Source organism: Calonectris borealis, chromosome 1, assembly GCF_964195595.1.
Source record: "Calonectris borealis chromosome 1, bCalBor7.hap1.2, whole genome shotgun sequence".
Lineage (NCBI taxonomy): Eukaryota > Metazoa > Chordata > Aves > Procellariiformes > Procellariidae > Calonectris > Calonectris borealis.
This window is the reverse complement of record NC_134312.1, coordinates 44,597,780-44,613,425: the sequence shown is the minus strand read 5'-3', so window position 1 is coordinate 44,613,425 and position 15,646 is coordinate 44,597,780. Positions and strand designations below refer to the sequence as shown.

Below are 15,646 nucleotides of genomic sequence, written 5' to 3'. Positions count from 1 at the left end.
GTTTTTCATTCCTGCAGAAGTTAAGTCTTTAAACTGGAGAGAGATAAGAGTCACAGGGGCACTCTTTTAAGAGGAACAGAATAAAACGAGCATTGCATACCAGTATCAAAGTTAGTGGTGGCAACTGATGATGCATATCCCAGGAGATATGGTTACACTTCTGGGAATTAATTTCCATTTTGTGATCTGTCAGTTCTTACCTCTTCTTGATGTAATTACAGAGGTTTAATAACAAGTCCTATTTAAACCATTAAAAAATAGAAATGTACGAGAGTACTTGATGCTGAGTTATTCAATAAAGATAAGGAAAATATGATCCTAGATCTGGAATCTGTTATTGTAATTGGCAGTAGTTAAGCAGAAATACTTCAAAGCATTTGTATTAGTGTTGGATTAATTTTGTGATTGGCTCCTGCATAATTTAGCATTCTGCAATAGTGAGGTTAAGAAAGCACTTTTGATTTCATACACCTGTTACTAAATGGATAGCTAGTTCTTCAGGTCTGAGTATTTCCTGATTTTTTTTTTTCTCAAATATATGGAAAGTGTAAATTAAGCTCTGCAAGGGAGGAGGTACGTTTGCAATTTTTTGCTTGTGTTGAGTCCTATCGTGGCTCAAACTGTTGAATTTGTTAGGGAAGTGGAAGTGTTATGGTCAGAAGGTGTAAGACTGATCTTGATGTCTTGATGTTTTAATTATTGTTCATTGTCTGCTTAGAAACAGGCTATGTATTAAGCTGTAGGTTCTCAATAACTTTATAGCCTTATAGTTTAATGCAATGAAATAACTTAATCCTTTTGTGACTTACTGTTGGAATTGACCCATTTGACTTAATTTGAGATTCAGAAATAAATTCCACTGAGGCTGCATTGTTGACTTCTGAGACAGTAGTACTTTAAGTAAGAAAACACTTAGTGGCGTTGGAATACAGCGTAAAGTCCTGCTTCCTTTCACCCCTCGCCTCTTCCCCACCGAAAGCTGACCTTATGAATACTTAGGAGCAGAGGTGATTCTGGTTTTAGTAACTTTATGAAGCTGCCTCAGAGACCAGGAGTCATCATTCTGGCAAAGTATAGAAGCATAGTGTGCCACTGAATTTGGAAGTTCTAGGAAGAGTGGCTTAATATGAGGAGCTCATGGGAATGGATGATTTGACCCCTGTTAGCCTTGTGTTCACTTTTGCTCATCATCTAACCGTTTTCTTCTTTCAGTTCTTGCAAGTATGTATTTAAAGGTGTCAGGAGTCTTTGTGGCAAACTGAAGAGCAAAGTGCTATTTGTATTAGTGGGTATTATGGTGAAAAGACATACAGATATTCAGGTATTGTAGACAGTCATGAGGTTTTTTACTTATACCTGATATAGCTGTTCCTATGAATTGTATGTGTGCATGTATATACCCATTGCATGTGGTATCCTAGAGCTGCTGATTTTTTTGCATCAGCTTTACTATGTTGCTTACACGTTGTTTTTCTTTTTCAATTGGCAGGTATTTAATTAGTCAAGGAGCACATGTAGGAGCTGTAAATAGTGAAGGAGACACTCCATTAGATATTGCTGAAGAAGAGGCAATGGAAGAGCTGCTTCAGAATGAAGTAAATAGACAAGGTAATTTTTGGTATGGAAGGGTGATTTTGTTTATTGGACACGAAATATATTTTTGAAAACTTATGCTAAATTAGGAATTTTAAAGTCACTCAACTTATTTTCTAAAGAGAATTGTCAATACAATGCACAGTGCTCGAGCTATTTTCTAGGCGTTCTTACTCAGCACAGCTTCTTGTGAAGAAGGAGGTCAGAAGTATTGAACCCAGGTGTTGACTGGATTCCTGCATTCACTTAACTCAATAGAATTTTGGTGGTATTCAGATACCATGGATGGTATTCAGTGCATCTGGGATATAGACTTCTATATTCCAGCTTTATACTATGTCTAAAGAGATTCCTGCCTTAGAGAGGAGAGAAATAGGCACTTTTAGGGTGACTCAGATGTCAGTTTTACGATGAGGTGAATCCAGCCCTAAGGTAATTGTTTCTTTCCGTTGACTACAGGAAAGCCTAGAATAACTAAAACAAGAGTGAACCACTATACTGTATTTCATAAATCACCCTTTGTGTCTAGTTCTGATCTTCTGAATGCCCTTCTACAATGCCAAATGTCTGAAACTACTTGTGATAAGGAGTCTTCGATTGCACTTGTTTTAGGCCTGAGAACCTATCATGAAATTTTAAGTTCCTCCTGATTTTGTGTACTCTTCTCAGAGCTCTATATAGGTGAGCATTCATGTAACAGTTAATTGATAGGTATCAAGTTTTGACAATTGCTAGGGCTGTACTAGCAGTGGTGTCCTTACAAGAGAAGCTGGCCTTTGAAAAAGCATATTGATTTGTTTTTCCCTGCTTTTTTTCCCCTCCTTACACTGCTGTTTTCAATGTTCCAATCCTCAGGTGCATTTTTCAGTGAAAGGTCTTTGAAAGTTTCTGGTTTTTCCATTCCACAGAGGAAAGAATATTCAGTTGTTGACTGACCATCTTGAGTCCAACAGAAATGCACTGCTATCCCGGAACTCCCAGTACAAGAACTGGGGTGATGTGGTCTGAGTTATATTATATATTGAAGGAAGATGACATTCAGAGTAAAGATGGAACCTTTGTGGGGGCTGTGCAAGGGGACTGCATCTACATTACTTCTAGACCCCTGCCTACGTCTTAAAAAGCTTCTTCCTCCCTGAAAATGTTAATTTTTTCGTAGTGTTGAATTTCTATCTCTAAGACAGATTTACATAATTTAACAGTAAACTATTAATTGCTTCAGGCTTTGCCCTGATGTAATTTGTATGGTTAAACCTGTTTAATGCCCAAAGCAAATGGTAAAAAGAAAGTGGATGACATGATATGCAAGGAAATAAGAGATACCTACTGATATACAGCGGTAGACTGTAAATTTGACAAAGGATTTGATTCAATTATTTGGTAGCGTTAATTGAATTTTGATTAACAGCTCTTAGAGTTAACACACAAAGAACATGAGATTAGATAGTTGCGAATATATTTTTTGTCTGTACTACCGTTTGTCTATTTTAATTAGTTTGGAAAAAATAAAGTTGTTTTTTCTAAAAGTACTGCCAATCTTTGCTGGAGAGTCGTTTCTGGAATGTGCCTCAGCCTAAATTCTTTGAGGTTCTTTTTGAAACGGTTGACTTTACTAGTGTGCTATAGTAGTTGACTGTAGTAGTTCTTTGTAAAATTGACATTATTTGGGAAAAGAACTGTTTTCCAAAATCTCTTATTTATTTGTTACTGCTTTTTTTTAAAGAAAAATTATTATTTGTTTTATGGGGGTTTATGTATATTTTTACAATGCAGAGATTCAACATTACATGCTAATTTTTATTCTTTTGCAAGTTTAATTATTTTGAACAGCCCAATTGTAAAATTAGCATTAGCAACGTAAACTAAATGCCACAATTCACTGAAAATTTTAGTGTGGTTTACATATTTTATATTTAAAGCTTACAATAAACTATCTATAGTACTGTCTTTTTAAATCTGAGAAGAATGTAGATGTTCCCATGCTATAGCTGTTAGCTTCTAAAGGAATAATTCAGGTTGTTTTAAAATACTAAATTTCAGTTACTATGGAAAACCTATTTTCCAAGCATTCCTCTAACATTTTTGTGTCAGTTGGCTTGCTGACTAGCTAAAGGATTTTCAGAAGATTGGTCTTTCTAAGATGATTTGAGAAATACATTGGTTGAAGAAGGCACCACGTCAGGTGAGAAAAAACTTGCTAGGGAAGTGCTTCAGAGTGGTTTGACCTCCCTCTGTGGAGAACAGGAACTGGATACTCTCCTGAAGAGTGACCACACTGTGAACATCCCTGACAGCATTTCTGCCTTCCTGGTCTTAACAGGGCACTAACGCCTGTGGTTATATATATAGCCTGTATATACATTCTTTCATTTTTTTATATATATGTGTGTATATATGTGTATATACATTTACACACACACACATATATGAATGCATTTATATATATGTATTCTACCTAGCTTGTTTTGCTGTTAGACCACTTAGGACTTTCAGTTTCACAGAAGCAGGGGAGAAGGCATGCAGCATCCCTCCTTCTGAATTTGTGTCTGAAGGTGTAAGAACTAAGGGCTTTTACCTGCAGGGATGAAATCATAGGAAATATTTGATGATTGATGAGATGAGTGGATGAGAATGGAATAGAAAGAGTATGAATCTGGATGTGAACTTGTAGTGTATATCTTACTAACTCACGAGACAGCTGTCTCAGCAATAAGGTTTTAATCATGTGCTTTTGATAGCATCCTTAACTTGCATTTAAAGTTAATATTATATGCAGAATGATTATTTAGCCATTATCATGATCACTTGAAAAGTGCCTAATTGTGTGTATGTTGTGGCTAGAGAAGTTAATAGCTCTAAAATAGGAACTTAATTGTTTATGTTAATGTGGAATTAACACTGATGCATTGTGACAGTTTCATCTTTGACTATACATGTGGCTGAATGCAATTATCCCTCCAGCTTTAGCCTTGCTCCTTGTATAAAACAAAGCAGTGCCACAGTTTTGATAATGCAAATTAACTGGATGGTCTGTGGAAAGATCAGTCCTGTCTCAGTGTTACTGGTAGTGGAAGATCAGCCAATTTATTTTGAACATAAATAAACCTGGGTGCAAAAAAATCTTACCTCTGTGTAGCGTGAAATTAAGTAGACATTTTCTGTAACATTCTTGCCTTGCAAGCTTTTCATGTGCATTTATTCCAACATTCGTTATAGTTTCATTTTTGTGTTGCTTAGTTAATGCTGTGAGTTGATGCTGAGTGTGGCTTCCTACATATTGGCATCAGCGGTCAGAGTCGTTTGGTGGCAAAAGATTGCCCGGAAAGATCAGTCAGGTTCATTGTGATTTCAGATATGTGTAAGTGATGACATTTGATGTTTGTTTCTGGTAGAAATCTGAGGAGAATCACCATGTTAGCTCACCCTTTTTACTGCTTTTGCAGACCTTCAGTCTTCATAGGAAAAGTCCAAACAGAGCCTTCCAGTTGTGCAACTATTCAGCCTTCTACAGATCATCAATTCGTATTTATGCCCAATTTTCACAGGTATCAAATTATATTTTAAGGACATGTCTAGCTACAGGACAAAAAATAGGAGCCTCTGGAGACGCTAAATTCATGGAAATAAATTATAGAATAGAACACAGTTCATTTCTATCTGACATTACAGGCTTAATACAAGGAAGGATCTGCAGTGTTTGCTCGTGCTGTTTTAGCATTCAAACTCCAAAATCTGACCTGTCTAGAGTGGAGATGGCCAGTGATCCAAATTAATCTTCTTGTATTACAAGTTCTGTTGTAAGGCGTGTTGGACGTGAAAGAAGAGCGCTTTTGTATTATTATTATCCAATGTATTTCTTTCTTCAATTATTCTGATTTCCATATGTGACACTTCTAAATTGTGACCCTTGGTTCAGGCTGTGGGGCACAGATCCCCAGACAAGGCCACCTTGTGTTCTGCTGCGAATATAGTGGGACCCTGTTGAGATAGTGAACTATGCAGTAGTTCTGAACTAATGGACTAGCTACCCTATAAGTGAAGCCATAGCACTCCAATAGTAAGGAAAGCATTTTTCTACAAAAGGGAATTTCTTTTTTCATTTTTCTTCAAAAGGAAATAATTGGCTTAATTATTTTTTAAGCTTAAAACCTAGTTTAGTTTTATACTTTGTGAGAAGGTAAATTACATACACTAGACTAGTAAGGTATAAAGATTTTTTTGAAACAGTTACAAACACTTCACAAATAGCAAAACTAGGTGTTTTATGGAAGTTATTCCACAGTAGTGCTGACTCTTTGCATGCCATGTGTTTTACCAATTTTGTGTGTTTCACAAAAAACTTCTTGTAGGACCTGTTTTGTTGTTTCTCCATATGGCTGATATCTTTATCACGGGCCAACCCCATGTATATAGATGCCACTGCAATCCACAGAATTCTGTATCTTCATTTAAAATATTATTATTCCCAGCTTCTTAATATGATCCCTTAGTTTCTACTCTGCAATGTTTCAGCTTTTTGTAGTTGTGGAAGTTGTCTTTTGCCAGTGGTGTAAAGTTTTCATTTGCACTGGTGAAAGCTAGCAGAGTTGAGAGAGATGTTGCCTGGCTATCGCTTTAGTCGCGGCTAGCCCTGGCCAGCTGTGAATGTTGCCTCTCCTCAGGTTTTGAGTAGGGTTAAGTGTTACAGTTCAAAGCGATTTTTTAGCTGTTTACCATCAGATGTCCTCTTAAAATTATTTTTAACTGCTTAAGCAGTTATTTTGAATTATAGGAAACATTCTCGGGAGGTGAGTTAGTGGGGAGAGGTGACTTGAGGTGAATCAGGAGTTCACGATACAGCATGGTAGCTATTCAGTAAGTATTAGAGAGATCACTTCTCCTTTTCCAAGGAGAAGCAAATGTTCCTCATTCTTAATTATAGGTAAATGTAACGAGACTCTTTGGGTTGTATTGCTTAACTCAGATTTGTTTATCTGGATAAAATGCGAACTATTACATTTGTATATAAACATTCACTACATGAAGTAAAAAGTTGATCTTCTACGCGGTATCTATGAAACATGCCTTTATATGGCTGAGGAGTCCTGAAACAATGATTCAGCATGTAAATTTATGCTGAATTTCATTAAATACTCACTGAACGGCACACTGTTTTCAAACCTGTTTGGAACTGTTGAATAACATTTGTTGATCAGAAAAAATGAAAGCATTTAGCAATAAATTATTAATGATTTGAGAAGTTGTTAGGCTGCCAGAAGTTAAGTGTACTGGTGGTGTGAGTGAATACTCCAGCTGAAGCTGAGCTGGGAGGCAGCGCATTGCCATCTATGGGCCGTATGAAGAAAGTGTTTGAAACCTATGACGAGCATTTTCTTTTTCCCTGATATCTTAATAGAGTCTGGAAAACAAAAGCAAGGAGAAAGGTCCGTACAAGGTATAATAAAGGCTGTTTACATTCCATTTTCTGTAGTTAATAATGGGAATTGTATTTAGCTTGTCTCAGAGAGCGGCTTTTTTTCTATGACACAAAGTTCAATTCCCTTTTTCGTGCCAGTTATTAATGTGGGATGTTCTATTTAGATTGGCAAGATTCTCCTACTTTCTTGTGTTGAAATATGATCAGAAATTTACTGTCTTGTAAAATAATGTATTGATGCAGCCATTAGTCCTCTGCAGCCATTATATCTTATTTGGGCTTCAGAAATGCAATCGTTTGTGATATTGATAGAAGTCTATATTCAGTATTAGTTACTTTTTCTGCAAAAGCATTGCTATTTTGACATAATTCTTTGGGCCTTTAGGCATACCTGGAAAGTATGCTTAGCCATTAACAGTTAGAAGTTCAAGATCAGGGTTTGGGAAGAACTTTTTCTGTTCTTCCTTTATACAAAAGTGCCTCAAAATGACTAGCCACACACATGAACAGTTTTACACTGATAGGAATTTACGTCGAATTCTTCAAGTGGAGAAGGTTACTCATGCTGATAAGGATTCACAGTTAGACCTTGGGCATGCAGAAAGGGGGGTGGACATAAATGTGACTAACAGATGATATATAAACTATTTATTTGTGTAGAGTGTTTTGCAGGCAACACTGACATGTAAATGACTGTACTCTAGAGAATTATTTTCCCAGGATCTGCTGATATGCACTGCTGTGTCATTCTGAAAGGCAAGCAGATGCGAAGGCCCAAGGAAGTTACAATTTGCAGTAGTTCGTACATCAATATGTAGGAGCCTTCTGGAGGAATGAGAATAGGTGATTATCAATACGTTATTGATTCAAAGTTCCTGGTTTTCATTCTTCATATCTGTCAGAGTTACAAAGTTTATTAGATATGTAAACTTTAATCTCTGTTCAGATTTATTTAGTCATGGGTTGTCCTGAGAGGGACAGTTTTACCACAGCTTCTTTCAAACAAGTACATTTTAGCTTTTTCCTCTGCGTAGTGCTTCAGCAGTCTTTTGTATCTTCCTGCATCTTGCAGGCTTAGCCTCCAGAATAATGGGATTTCATCAGTTTCTGATAAAATGTAATTCTATTAATTTTTATTAAATTGCCAAGACTGAAATGATTGTTTTAGTTGATTAAGTGGATGAGTCTAGGAGTTCAGTCAACTGCTTAAAACACTTAATGTATAACCTGCTTAAGTTATTTTATGATACTTAGTAAAGTTTTATCTTTTCAGCAGTCCTTAGCATAATGTTTTACTAGATTTACTTAGTGAACAGAATCTTTTCTCCAACTGATCTTTGTGGGTTTGTATTTTTTTTTTAATTAAATTCTTTTTTTTTTTTTACATATTTGTAGACGTTATAGCGTGAATTGACGGAAGAATAATAAAAAAGAAGTGAACTCTGTTGTAGCAGTGTCATATGCTACCGCAAACCAAGCAAATAACATGTTGTGTTTCCGAAAGCATGTAATAATTACATTCCTTCTTTCTGCATTTCAGGAAATTTTGATTTGGGCATGTCATTTTCAAGGGTTTTCTTGCTGTATAATTGGGGAATTGCAGCATCTGTGACATACTAATTCATACATCACGTAATAGATACATCAGTCTGCTATCCACTGCCTTAAGGGGATTTCAACAGTGCCAATATAATTGCTTTCAGTTTGCCAGTCTGTTGCTCTGGCTTTCTAGTTGCCAGTGGATTGATAAGAGCTTGATGAATCTGTTTCATTATAATCTGTTTTATCGTGTTTTGCACAATAGAATGATGCATTGCACTACATATTATCATCTCTATATTATCTATGTCTTTTCACTTTGTGATATTAATAATTTCTTTAATGAAGGCCACTTCATCCCTCAGCTCAGTTTCTGCTGCATGTCTAAATGGGCAACAGTCAAGTTGGATTTCATTTGGTTTCCATATTCTGGGGATTCATTCACCCTGTAAAGGATTAATAGCTCACAGTTTCTTTGAAGACATTAGAGTCTGAAATTGCTGTTCATTATAAAGACTTTGAAAATTAATTAAAATTAATTAATTATGTAGAGTAGTTTTGAAAAAAGGTGTTCTAGCTTTGCATAGTCTTGTTTGCGGTCTGCTTTATATTGTTGTGCTTTGATTAGTTGGACAGTTAGGAGAGTTATGTCATAGAAACATGTTTGCTGGAGAAAAACAGTTTGGGGACAGATGAAGCTTCAGCAGGAAATACTGAAAGAAGGCAGAATTAGATCTCAATCAAGGAGCATCTCTCTCAAGTGTTTTAAAAATCATCTTAACTTCTATTTTATAGGCTATAAGGACTACTGTTGAAGTTTGTGGTTTTATCTAGTAAATCAGTACCTCTTTCTAGATTTCACTTGTTTTTCTTATGTCCGAGTTAATGCTTTGCTCCGCGAGAAATTAAAAATTCAGAAGAACAATACATATTTCCCAAGTCCCTGCATACCAGTGTCTAAGATTAGACAAATCATACATATAAAATAATTTTGCTGAAGGTTGGCCCCCTGATTTTCTGTTAGAGGTCAACCCAGATACAATTTGTGCACTTGATGACCACAATTCCTAAGTCCCTTTTCCTCACCAAGCTGTCACTGTTCAGTCAGCACAGACAGAGCAACACACGTGCATAGTTCTCTTCAAGATCTCTTTCCTGCTATGTTCTTTAGACCACTCCATGCGATAGCAATTAAGTAATGCTTGCAAATACAGGCTTTGCTTTGCCCATTCAGGGTCTGAGGTTTTTTTCAATCTGTTTAACCTGATGTGTATACTTGTAAATGTTACATTGCGTTCCTCCCTTTTCATCAGTGTATGTTAATTTTTTGTGAGACGTACTATAAAGAGGTTTCAGTGTTTTTGTTTTTTTTACCTGAGATATGAAGGGAGGTTTCCAAAGACTTGGCTATTTGAGTATAAGGCTTCTGTTTCACAGTGATAGAAGACAAACTGGTTTTAACGAGATATTTTTTAGAAAGTATAAAAAATACAGCTCTGTCTTTCTTGGAAGTATTCATCAATGTTGTGAAGCTAGGCAGTTCCTCTTCCCATAGATATCTCCTTGTAAAAAAATTGTAGTTGTTTTCTACTTCCTACAGATACATCGAACCAGACGTAGTTTGGTGCTTAGAAGGTTGAAATGTAATTTTTCTCATTTTTTAACAGGTCACTTCAGTGATTATTACTGTGATGGTAGACATTCTTAAAATTAAAGAGCCAGTTTTAGTAGCTTTCTTATTTTTTTTTTTTCCTTCCCCTTCTTTTGGAAAAAAACTGCATTATGCATGCAAAGTGTCATGCAATAACGGATGTTTCCATAACCGCTTGGGGTTCATCTTCAAAAAGATATTCATATCTAACCGTGAACATTATTCATATTGTTTAGCTGTTGTTTTATTGTATCACATAAACAAGGTATAAGATTTGATACATAGTTGAATTGAAGTATTTGAACTAAATTATTTTGTGTCGTCTCTTCCCCTCTCCCCCTCCCTATCTGAATTAGGGGTTGATATAGAGGCAGCTCGAAAAGAAGAAGAACGAATAATGCTAAGAGATGCAAGACAGTGGCTGAACAGCGGCCATATAAATGATGTCAGGCATGCAAAATCTGGTGGTACAGCACTTCATGTAGCTGCTGCTAAGGGCTATACAGAAGTCTTAAAGTAAGTGTGGTTTAAGTAGAAATTTTTCGTATTTGACTGTCTTGTTGATGTAATGCTGCTTGGAATTGATAGGATTGGACAATTCTGACTTTTAGGGATTGTATCTTGGAAAATAACAATCTCTAGAACTATCTTTTCCTCAAAGCTTGATTTTATGCTTTCAGGCACTCATAAATCATGATACTGTTAGCTTTCTGTGTTAAGTCATTGAAAATATGAACACAGTGTACATATTGAGCCTGAATACTTTTTTAAAAGAAGACAAAAAACTTGCCCTGTTTCTAAAGCCAACTATGTAAACAAACTGAATACCTTTCTGTAATGCCAGTTAGCATTCTGGTTGATGTATATTTTCAAGACACTATATTTATTTGCATACATAAAGCAGAGTTTGTAATCCAGACTAAAGGTTTTTAGACCTAAAGAACAGAGAGTTTAATTTTGCTTTTTTGATACTGTTGTTGAAAATTGTGACTCTTGAAATCTTTCCTGGAAAGCTCCAGGCTTTTGGTGTCCCCTAATTCACAGGTAGGTTTTCAGTAATACAATACAATACAAGTATATACTGTAACAGAGGTTTAATTTGTTTTTCATCAAAGCTCTGCTTTTATTGAAGTATAGCATACTTAACAATACCTTGCTTTACTGTGATTGTAAATGTATTTGACTGCTTTCGCAGGACTAGGAACAGTTCTATATTGTAACATGAATGAAAATAAGCATACACCCTGACTGTGTAAGTATTGCTACCTTTAAGGTCTGCAGAGCCTTGTAATGCTTTGTCAACACAGAAGTTGAATGACAGAGCTTTTTTAATCATTATAACCATTACATACAATTTACTGAATGGGAATTCTGCTTCAAAAAACCCTGATGCTTCAATATGATGAAGAGAAATTATTCTGTTGGAAAAGAATAATTTTTATTTTAGAATAGCATGTGTCTGTAAAGGAATTGTATCTATAACTGCGGTTTTTTTTAGCACTCTCAGTGAGTGTCTTTTTTGTAGTCCAGTCCATGTACTTTTCCTAGCAGGGGAAAAATATAAGGGCAGGCAATTTTCATGATGGCTTCAAATTATCAAAAATGTGTGCTCTGTGTAGGATGCAAGACTTTGCAGCTGAGCGTGTGTGAAAGTTACTCATTGGAGGATATTACTATAAGCATATTGGCTCTTGAGAAATGGAGATAATTTTTTGAGAAGAATACTTCATGGTTATGTGATTTTTAATAATTATGGACATTGTTTCAGAGAGCTGATAGCCCTTTACACAAAACTGTTTGTCAGGTTAAGTGTCCATTGTCATTTGAGTGTTGAATGCAGGCTGAAAAGCAGGTCCTCTATTTGAGGAGCTTTGCTCCCTCTCAGAGAGCAATTGAAGCACGTAAACACTACATTGTTAAAGCATCAAATGTTAATGACAGGAGGAGATGCAAGTTTCAGGCAACTAATATTAGACTTAACAGCTTGAAGCAACTAGTATTAGAATAGGAGGAGGTTTTAATAGTTTACTAGATAAGAGCGCTGTATCTAACAATTTTTGACATTTTACAGCTTTCCTTTCCTCAAAAGGGCTTTTCTCTATTACTGCACATGTGGAGAAAAATATCTAACTGTATAGAAACAGTGGAGTTTGAATGAAGAGGAAGTGAATAAAGAAGAAAATGGAAAAGGCTATTTTTCTTGAATTTTCCTTAAAAATATATATACCTACCGAACAATGAAAAGGCAAATGTTTCTGTGAGGAAATGAAATTAATCAATTGTCAATAGCCCAACTAAAATACGTATGATGAAAAAGGAGAAAGATATTACTGTGGAATACTTTTATGATTTTACAACAGTTTATTTATCCCTGTCAGCAGTGTCAAGATCTAATTCTTTAAATTTCTTTAGGCTTTTAATACAGGCTCGCTACGATGTAAATATTAAAGATTATGATGGCTGGACACCACTTCATGCTGCTGCTCACTGGGGTAAAGAAGAAGCATGTCGCATTTTAGTGGAAAACCTATGTGATATGGAGGCTGTCAACAAAGTGGTAGGATTTTTATGTAATCCTTGTCAAGATACAAAGTTCTGGTCTCTAAAGTGACTTTAGAAGCCAGGGTAAGAAAAGTGATGATAAACTGCTGTTTACTGTACGTGGAGCTTTATATAATGCATGTTTTGTCAAAACAGCATGTTTGTGTTCCAAACTAAATTCTCTTGATTGTCTAAATTAATTTCTAGGCCCACTTCATGCTTAGTTCTATATTAAATGATCCATGTAATCTTTGACAGGGAAATTAAAAATAGAATGGGTTTATTGACATTTCAGATGTGCAAAATTAGTGACTTCATGGATTGCATACAGGCTTTCATTGGATCACTGAAGACGATGATGCCTTTGGGTAGTGTTTTAACTCTTAACATCAGCTTATGTTGGCATACTAAAGAGTTATCACTATATGCTGGTTTGGGTGCGCTGGAAGAAACTTGTGGGCATCTCTGGACTCTGTAGAGATAACTTGAATGTTTCCTAAGCTATATTTCCTCAACTTTTACGCAAAGGCCTGCGTAGCTTGCTGGCTTTGCAAGATCTTGCTCCCAACAGATATAAATATATTCATGATTCACACTGACATCACCAGGATCCAAAACTTTTCATTCAACTCTGTAAGTGCTGAAGCTCTCTTTCTTCTCTTTGCACTGTGTTTTACAGATAGATTCTGATCTGCTTCCAATTTCTGTCAATACTATATATGTAAATTACTTGCCCACTTTTAAGATGGATTCTTCACTGAATTTTTTCATAAACTTTTAAAAATGAATTAGGGAAATATGCAGATACAGGTCATGAATTGGCAAATATTTACTCTATATATGGGCAAAACTACTGCTGCTTAACATGTTTAGTCTTTGTCGACTTTTTCTTCCTTAGAAATTGAGGTTGCTTATAATAAAATCAGTGAAATACGGAATTAAATTTCAAATAGCTTCAACTCTGTTTCTGTATAATGCTTCTAGAACTTCTAAATATCAGCTATATAACTGTATTTTGTATCAGGCAATAAAAAGCGGATGCAATTAATTTAAGCCAGTTTCTGAAGTTATCTGTTAGACTTTTTACTGGGGTTGTGAGAATGTGGAGGGTGGTATTCCAGAAAGCACTCTCTTGAAAGTATGTTCCACTTGGCTGGGGCCATAATAAGAATAAAGGAGGTAGAGAGAGATATAAGCTGTTTCATTTGGTGTATGGGCTTGTCTGTGCAAGCTAGGAAAGTTTTGCCTGTTGTGTTCTTAAGTAAGCCAGCAAGCATTTTTGCTTTTGGAGATACGAAGATTGAAAACTCCTCTGGATTTGGTTTCAGTTGTAGGGGCTTAGCATCTCAGAGAACACAGCCGTTATTGTTTAGGCACTTGACTTTAATTGTTTTTATGGTTTGGGTTTAGATATAACCTTCCAACTACAACGTTTTTTTTGCAAAGTGATTTTTTGTGGTCAAGGTAGGTCTAACTCATATTTTTTGGAAATAAACGCACTTAATAGCTACCTAAAAATAGAAGGCCAGATTAAAAACTGTGGTCATAATGCAAATATAAACTTGAGATAATTCTGTTGTTTAGTTTCCAGGTTAGTCCTGTGTTACACTAAATGGAATAGTTCACATGTCAGAGGACCTCAAGCTGTTTTGGGTAATGCTTGTTGAAAGGTGCACGTGCTTCTGCTGTATGGTCAGAAGTTTTATGTATGTGAAAATTAGTGGTTTGAAGGTCCATCCTTTCTAAGCAGTTAAGATAGCCTTCACAGTGTAATTAGGAATATGTTTGCGTTTAGTTAACATTTCGAGAAACTGAAATAAGCAGAGACAACTATGAACACCTTTAACTATATTTATAAGCTGCTGTGACCACTTTTAAATGACAGCTCTGTCTTTATTGCTGGTTATTGTACAGAAGCACTTAACTTGACTGATCTTGTCATGATCTTCCCAGCAGTTCAGTATGTCCACCCAGCGTTTTGGTGCAGCTGCATTTATACCAATGGATCCAGGACTTTGCCTAGATTCCAGCCGCCTTGTATTTGAATGCAAACTTCCAAATACAAGACATTGTATTGCAGTATCAAAGGAAGTTAGGCTTTCTTTGTGAAACTATGTGAGCTTCAGCCCTTCTCGTCTTCAAGTAGAGATGAAGAAAGGGAATTTTTGAAATCTTTACCAATTCAGACCTTAAAGATAGAATCTCATGTCCTGTGGGCATCTGGTCTAGTCGAGAATTGCAGTGACTATGCAGATATAAGATACAGCAAGCTGAAGAAATTCCAGCTGACAGCATTACTCTGTGTTAATGAATCACGTTATGATCTTTTATTCAAGTTCCTGTCCCATGGAAATACACCAAGGGAGGATAAGAACAAATGATTGTAGCAGATCTCTTTGAAAATGGCATGTAAAATGTAGAAAATGTAAAAAAAAGTGGAAGTGTGACTATTTAAATTTAGTATAGCTTGCTTAAATAATTTAAACTGTAAAAAATCAAGCTGTATATGGTGGTCTAAGATGGACAGGATACTGAACTGCTTTAGTATCCATCCATATGACTGCCATTGGAATAGTTGTTTGGAACTTATATTGTGAGAATCATATTCTTTCAATTTATTTTCTTTCCCTTGATAGTTTTTTTTCTTTCAAAGGACAGCAAAATTTTATTGAAGTCATGTTTTTATCTCTTAAAAAACTTGTTTACCCATCAGGTATAGATGTTTCTGTTTCAAATACCCCAAAAAAGTAACATTGCAAAATTGTTTTCAACTACTGACAGACTAACGGTTTGTAATAGAGCTTGGCTTATACTTTCTAATTTCTCCCTCTGAATGTGCTCCTTACCTGCATCATCATGTGATAAGGCATCGTAATCCATTATATTTGAATTCTGCTGTACAATTA

At 35.7% G+C, this 15,646-nt stretch overlaps 1 protein-coding gene across 7 annotated transcripts in view; it reads left to right on the top strand.

Annotated features, from left to right (window-relative positions):
- The window catches only part of PPP1R12A (protein phosphatase 1 regulatory subunit 12A), a 124,491-nt gene that overhangs the window by 63,448 nt on the left and 45,397 nt on the right, over window positions 1-15,646 (top strand). For 6 of the 7 annotated variants that reach the window (XM_075150456.1, XM_075150429.1, XM_075150465.1 and 3 more), the window contains 3 exons: window positions 1,490-1,608; window positions 10,556-10,715; window positions 12,612-12,756. In XM_075150456.1, coding sequence (XP_075006557.1) covers window positions 1,490-1,608; window positions 10,556-10,715; window positions 12,612-12,756 — 424 coding nt within the window. The remainder of the gene's footprint in view (window positions 1-1,489; window positions 1,609-10,555; window positions 10,716-12,611; window positions 12,757-15,646) is intronic. The other variant, XM_075150437.1, reaches the window with a different exon arrangement.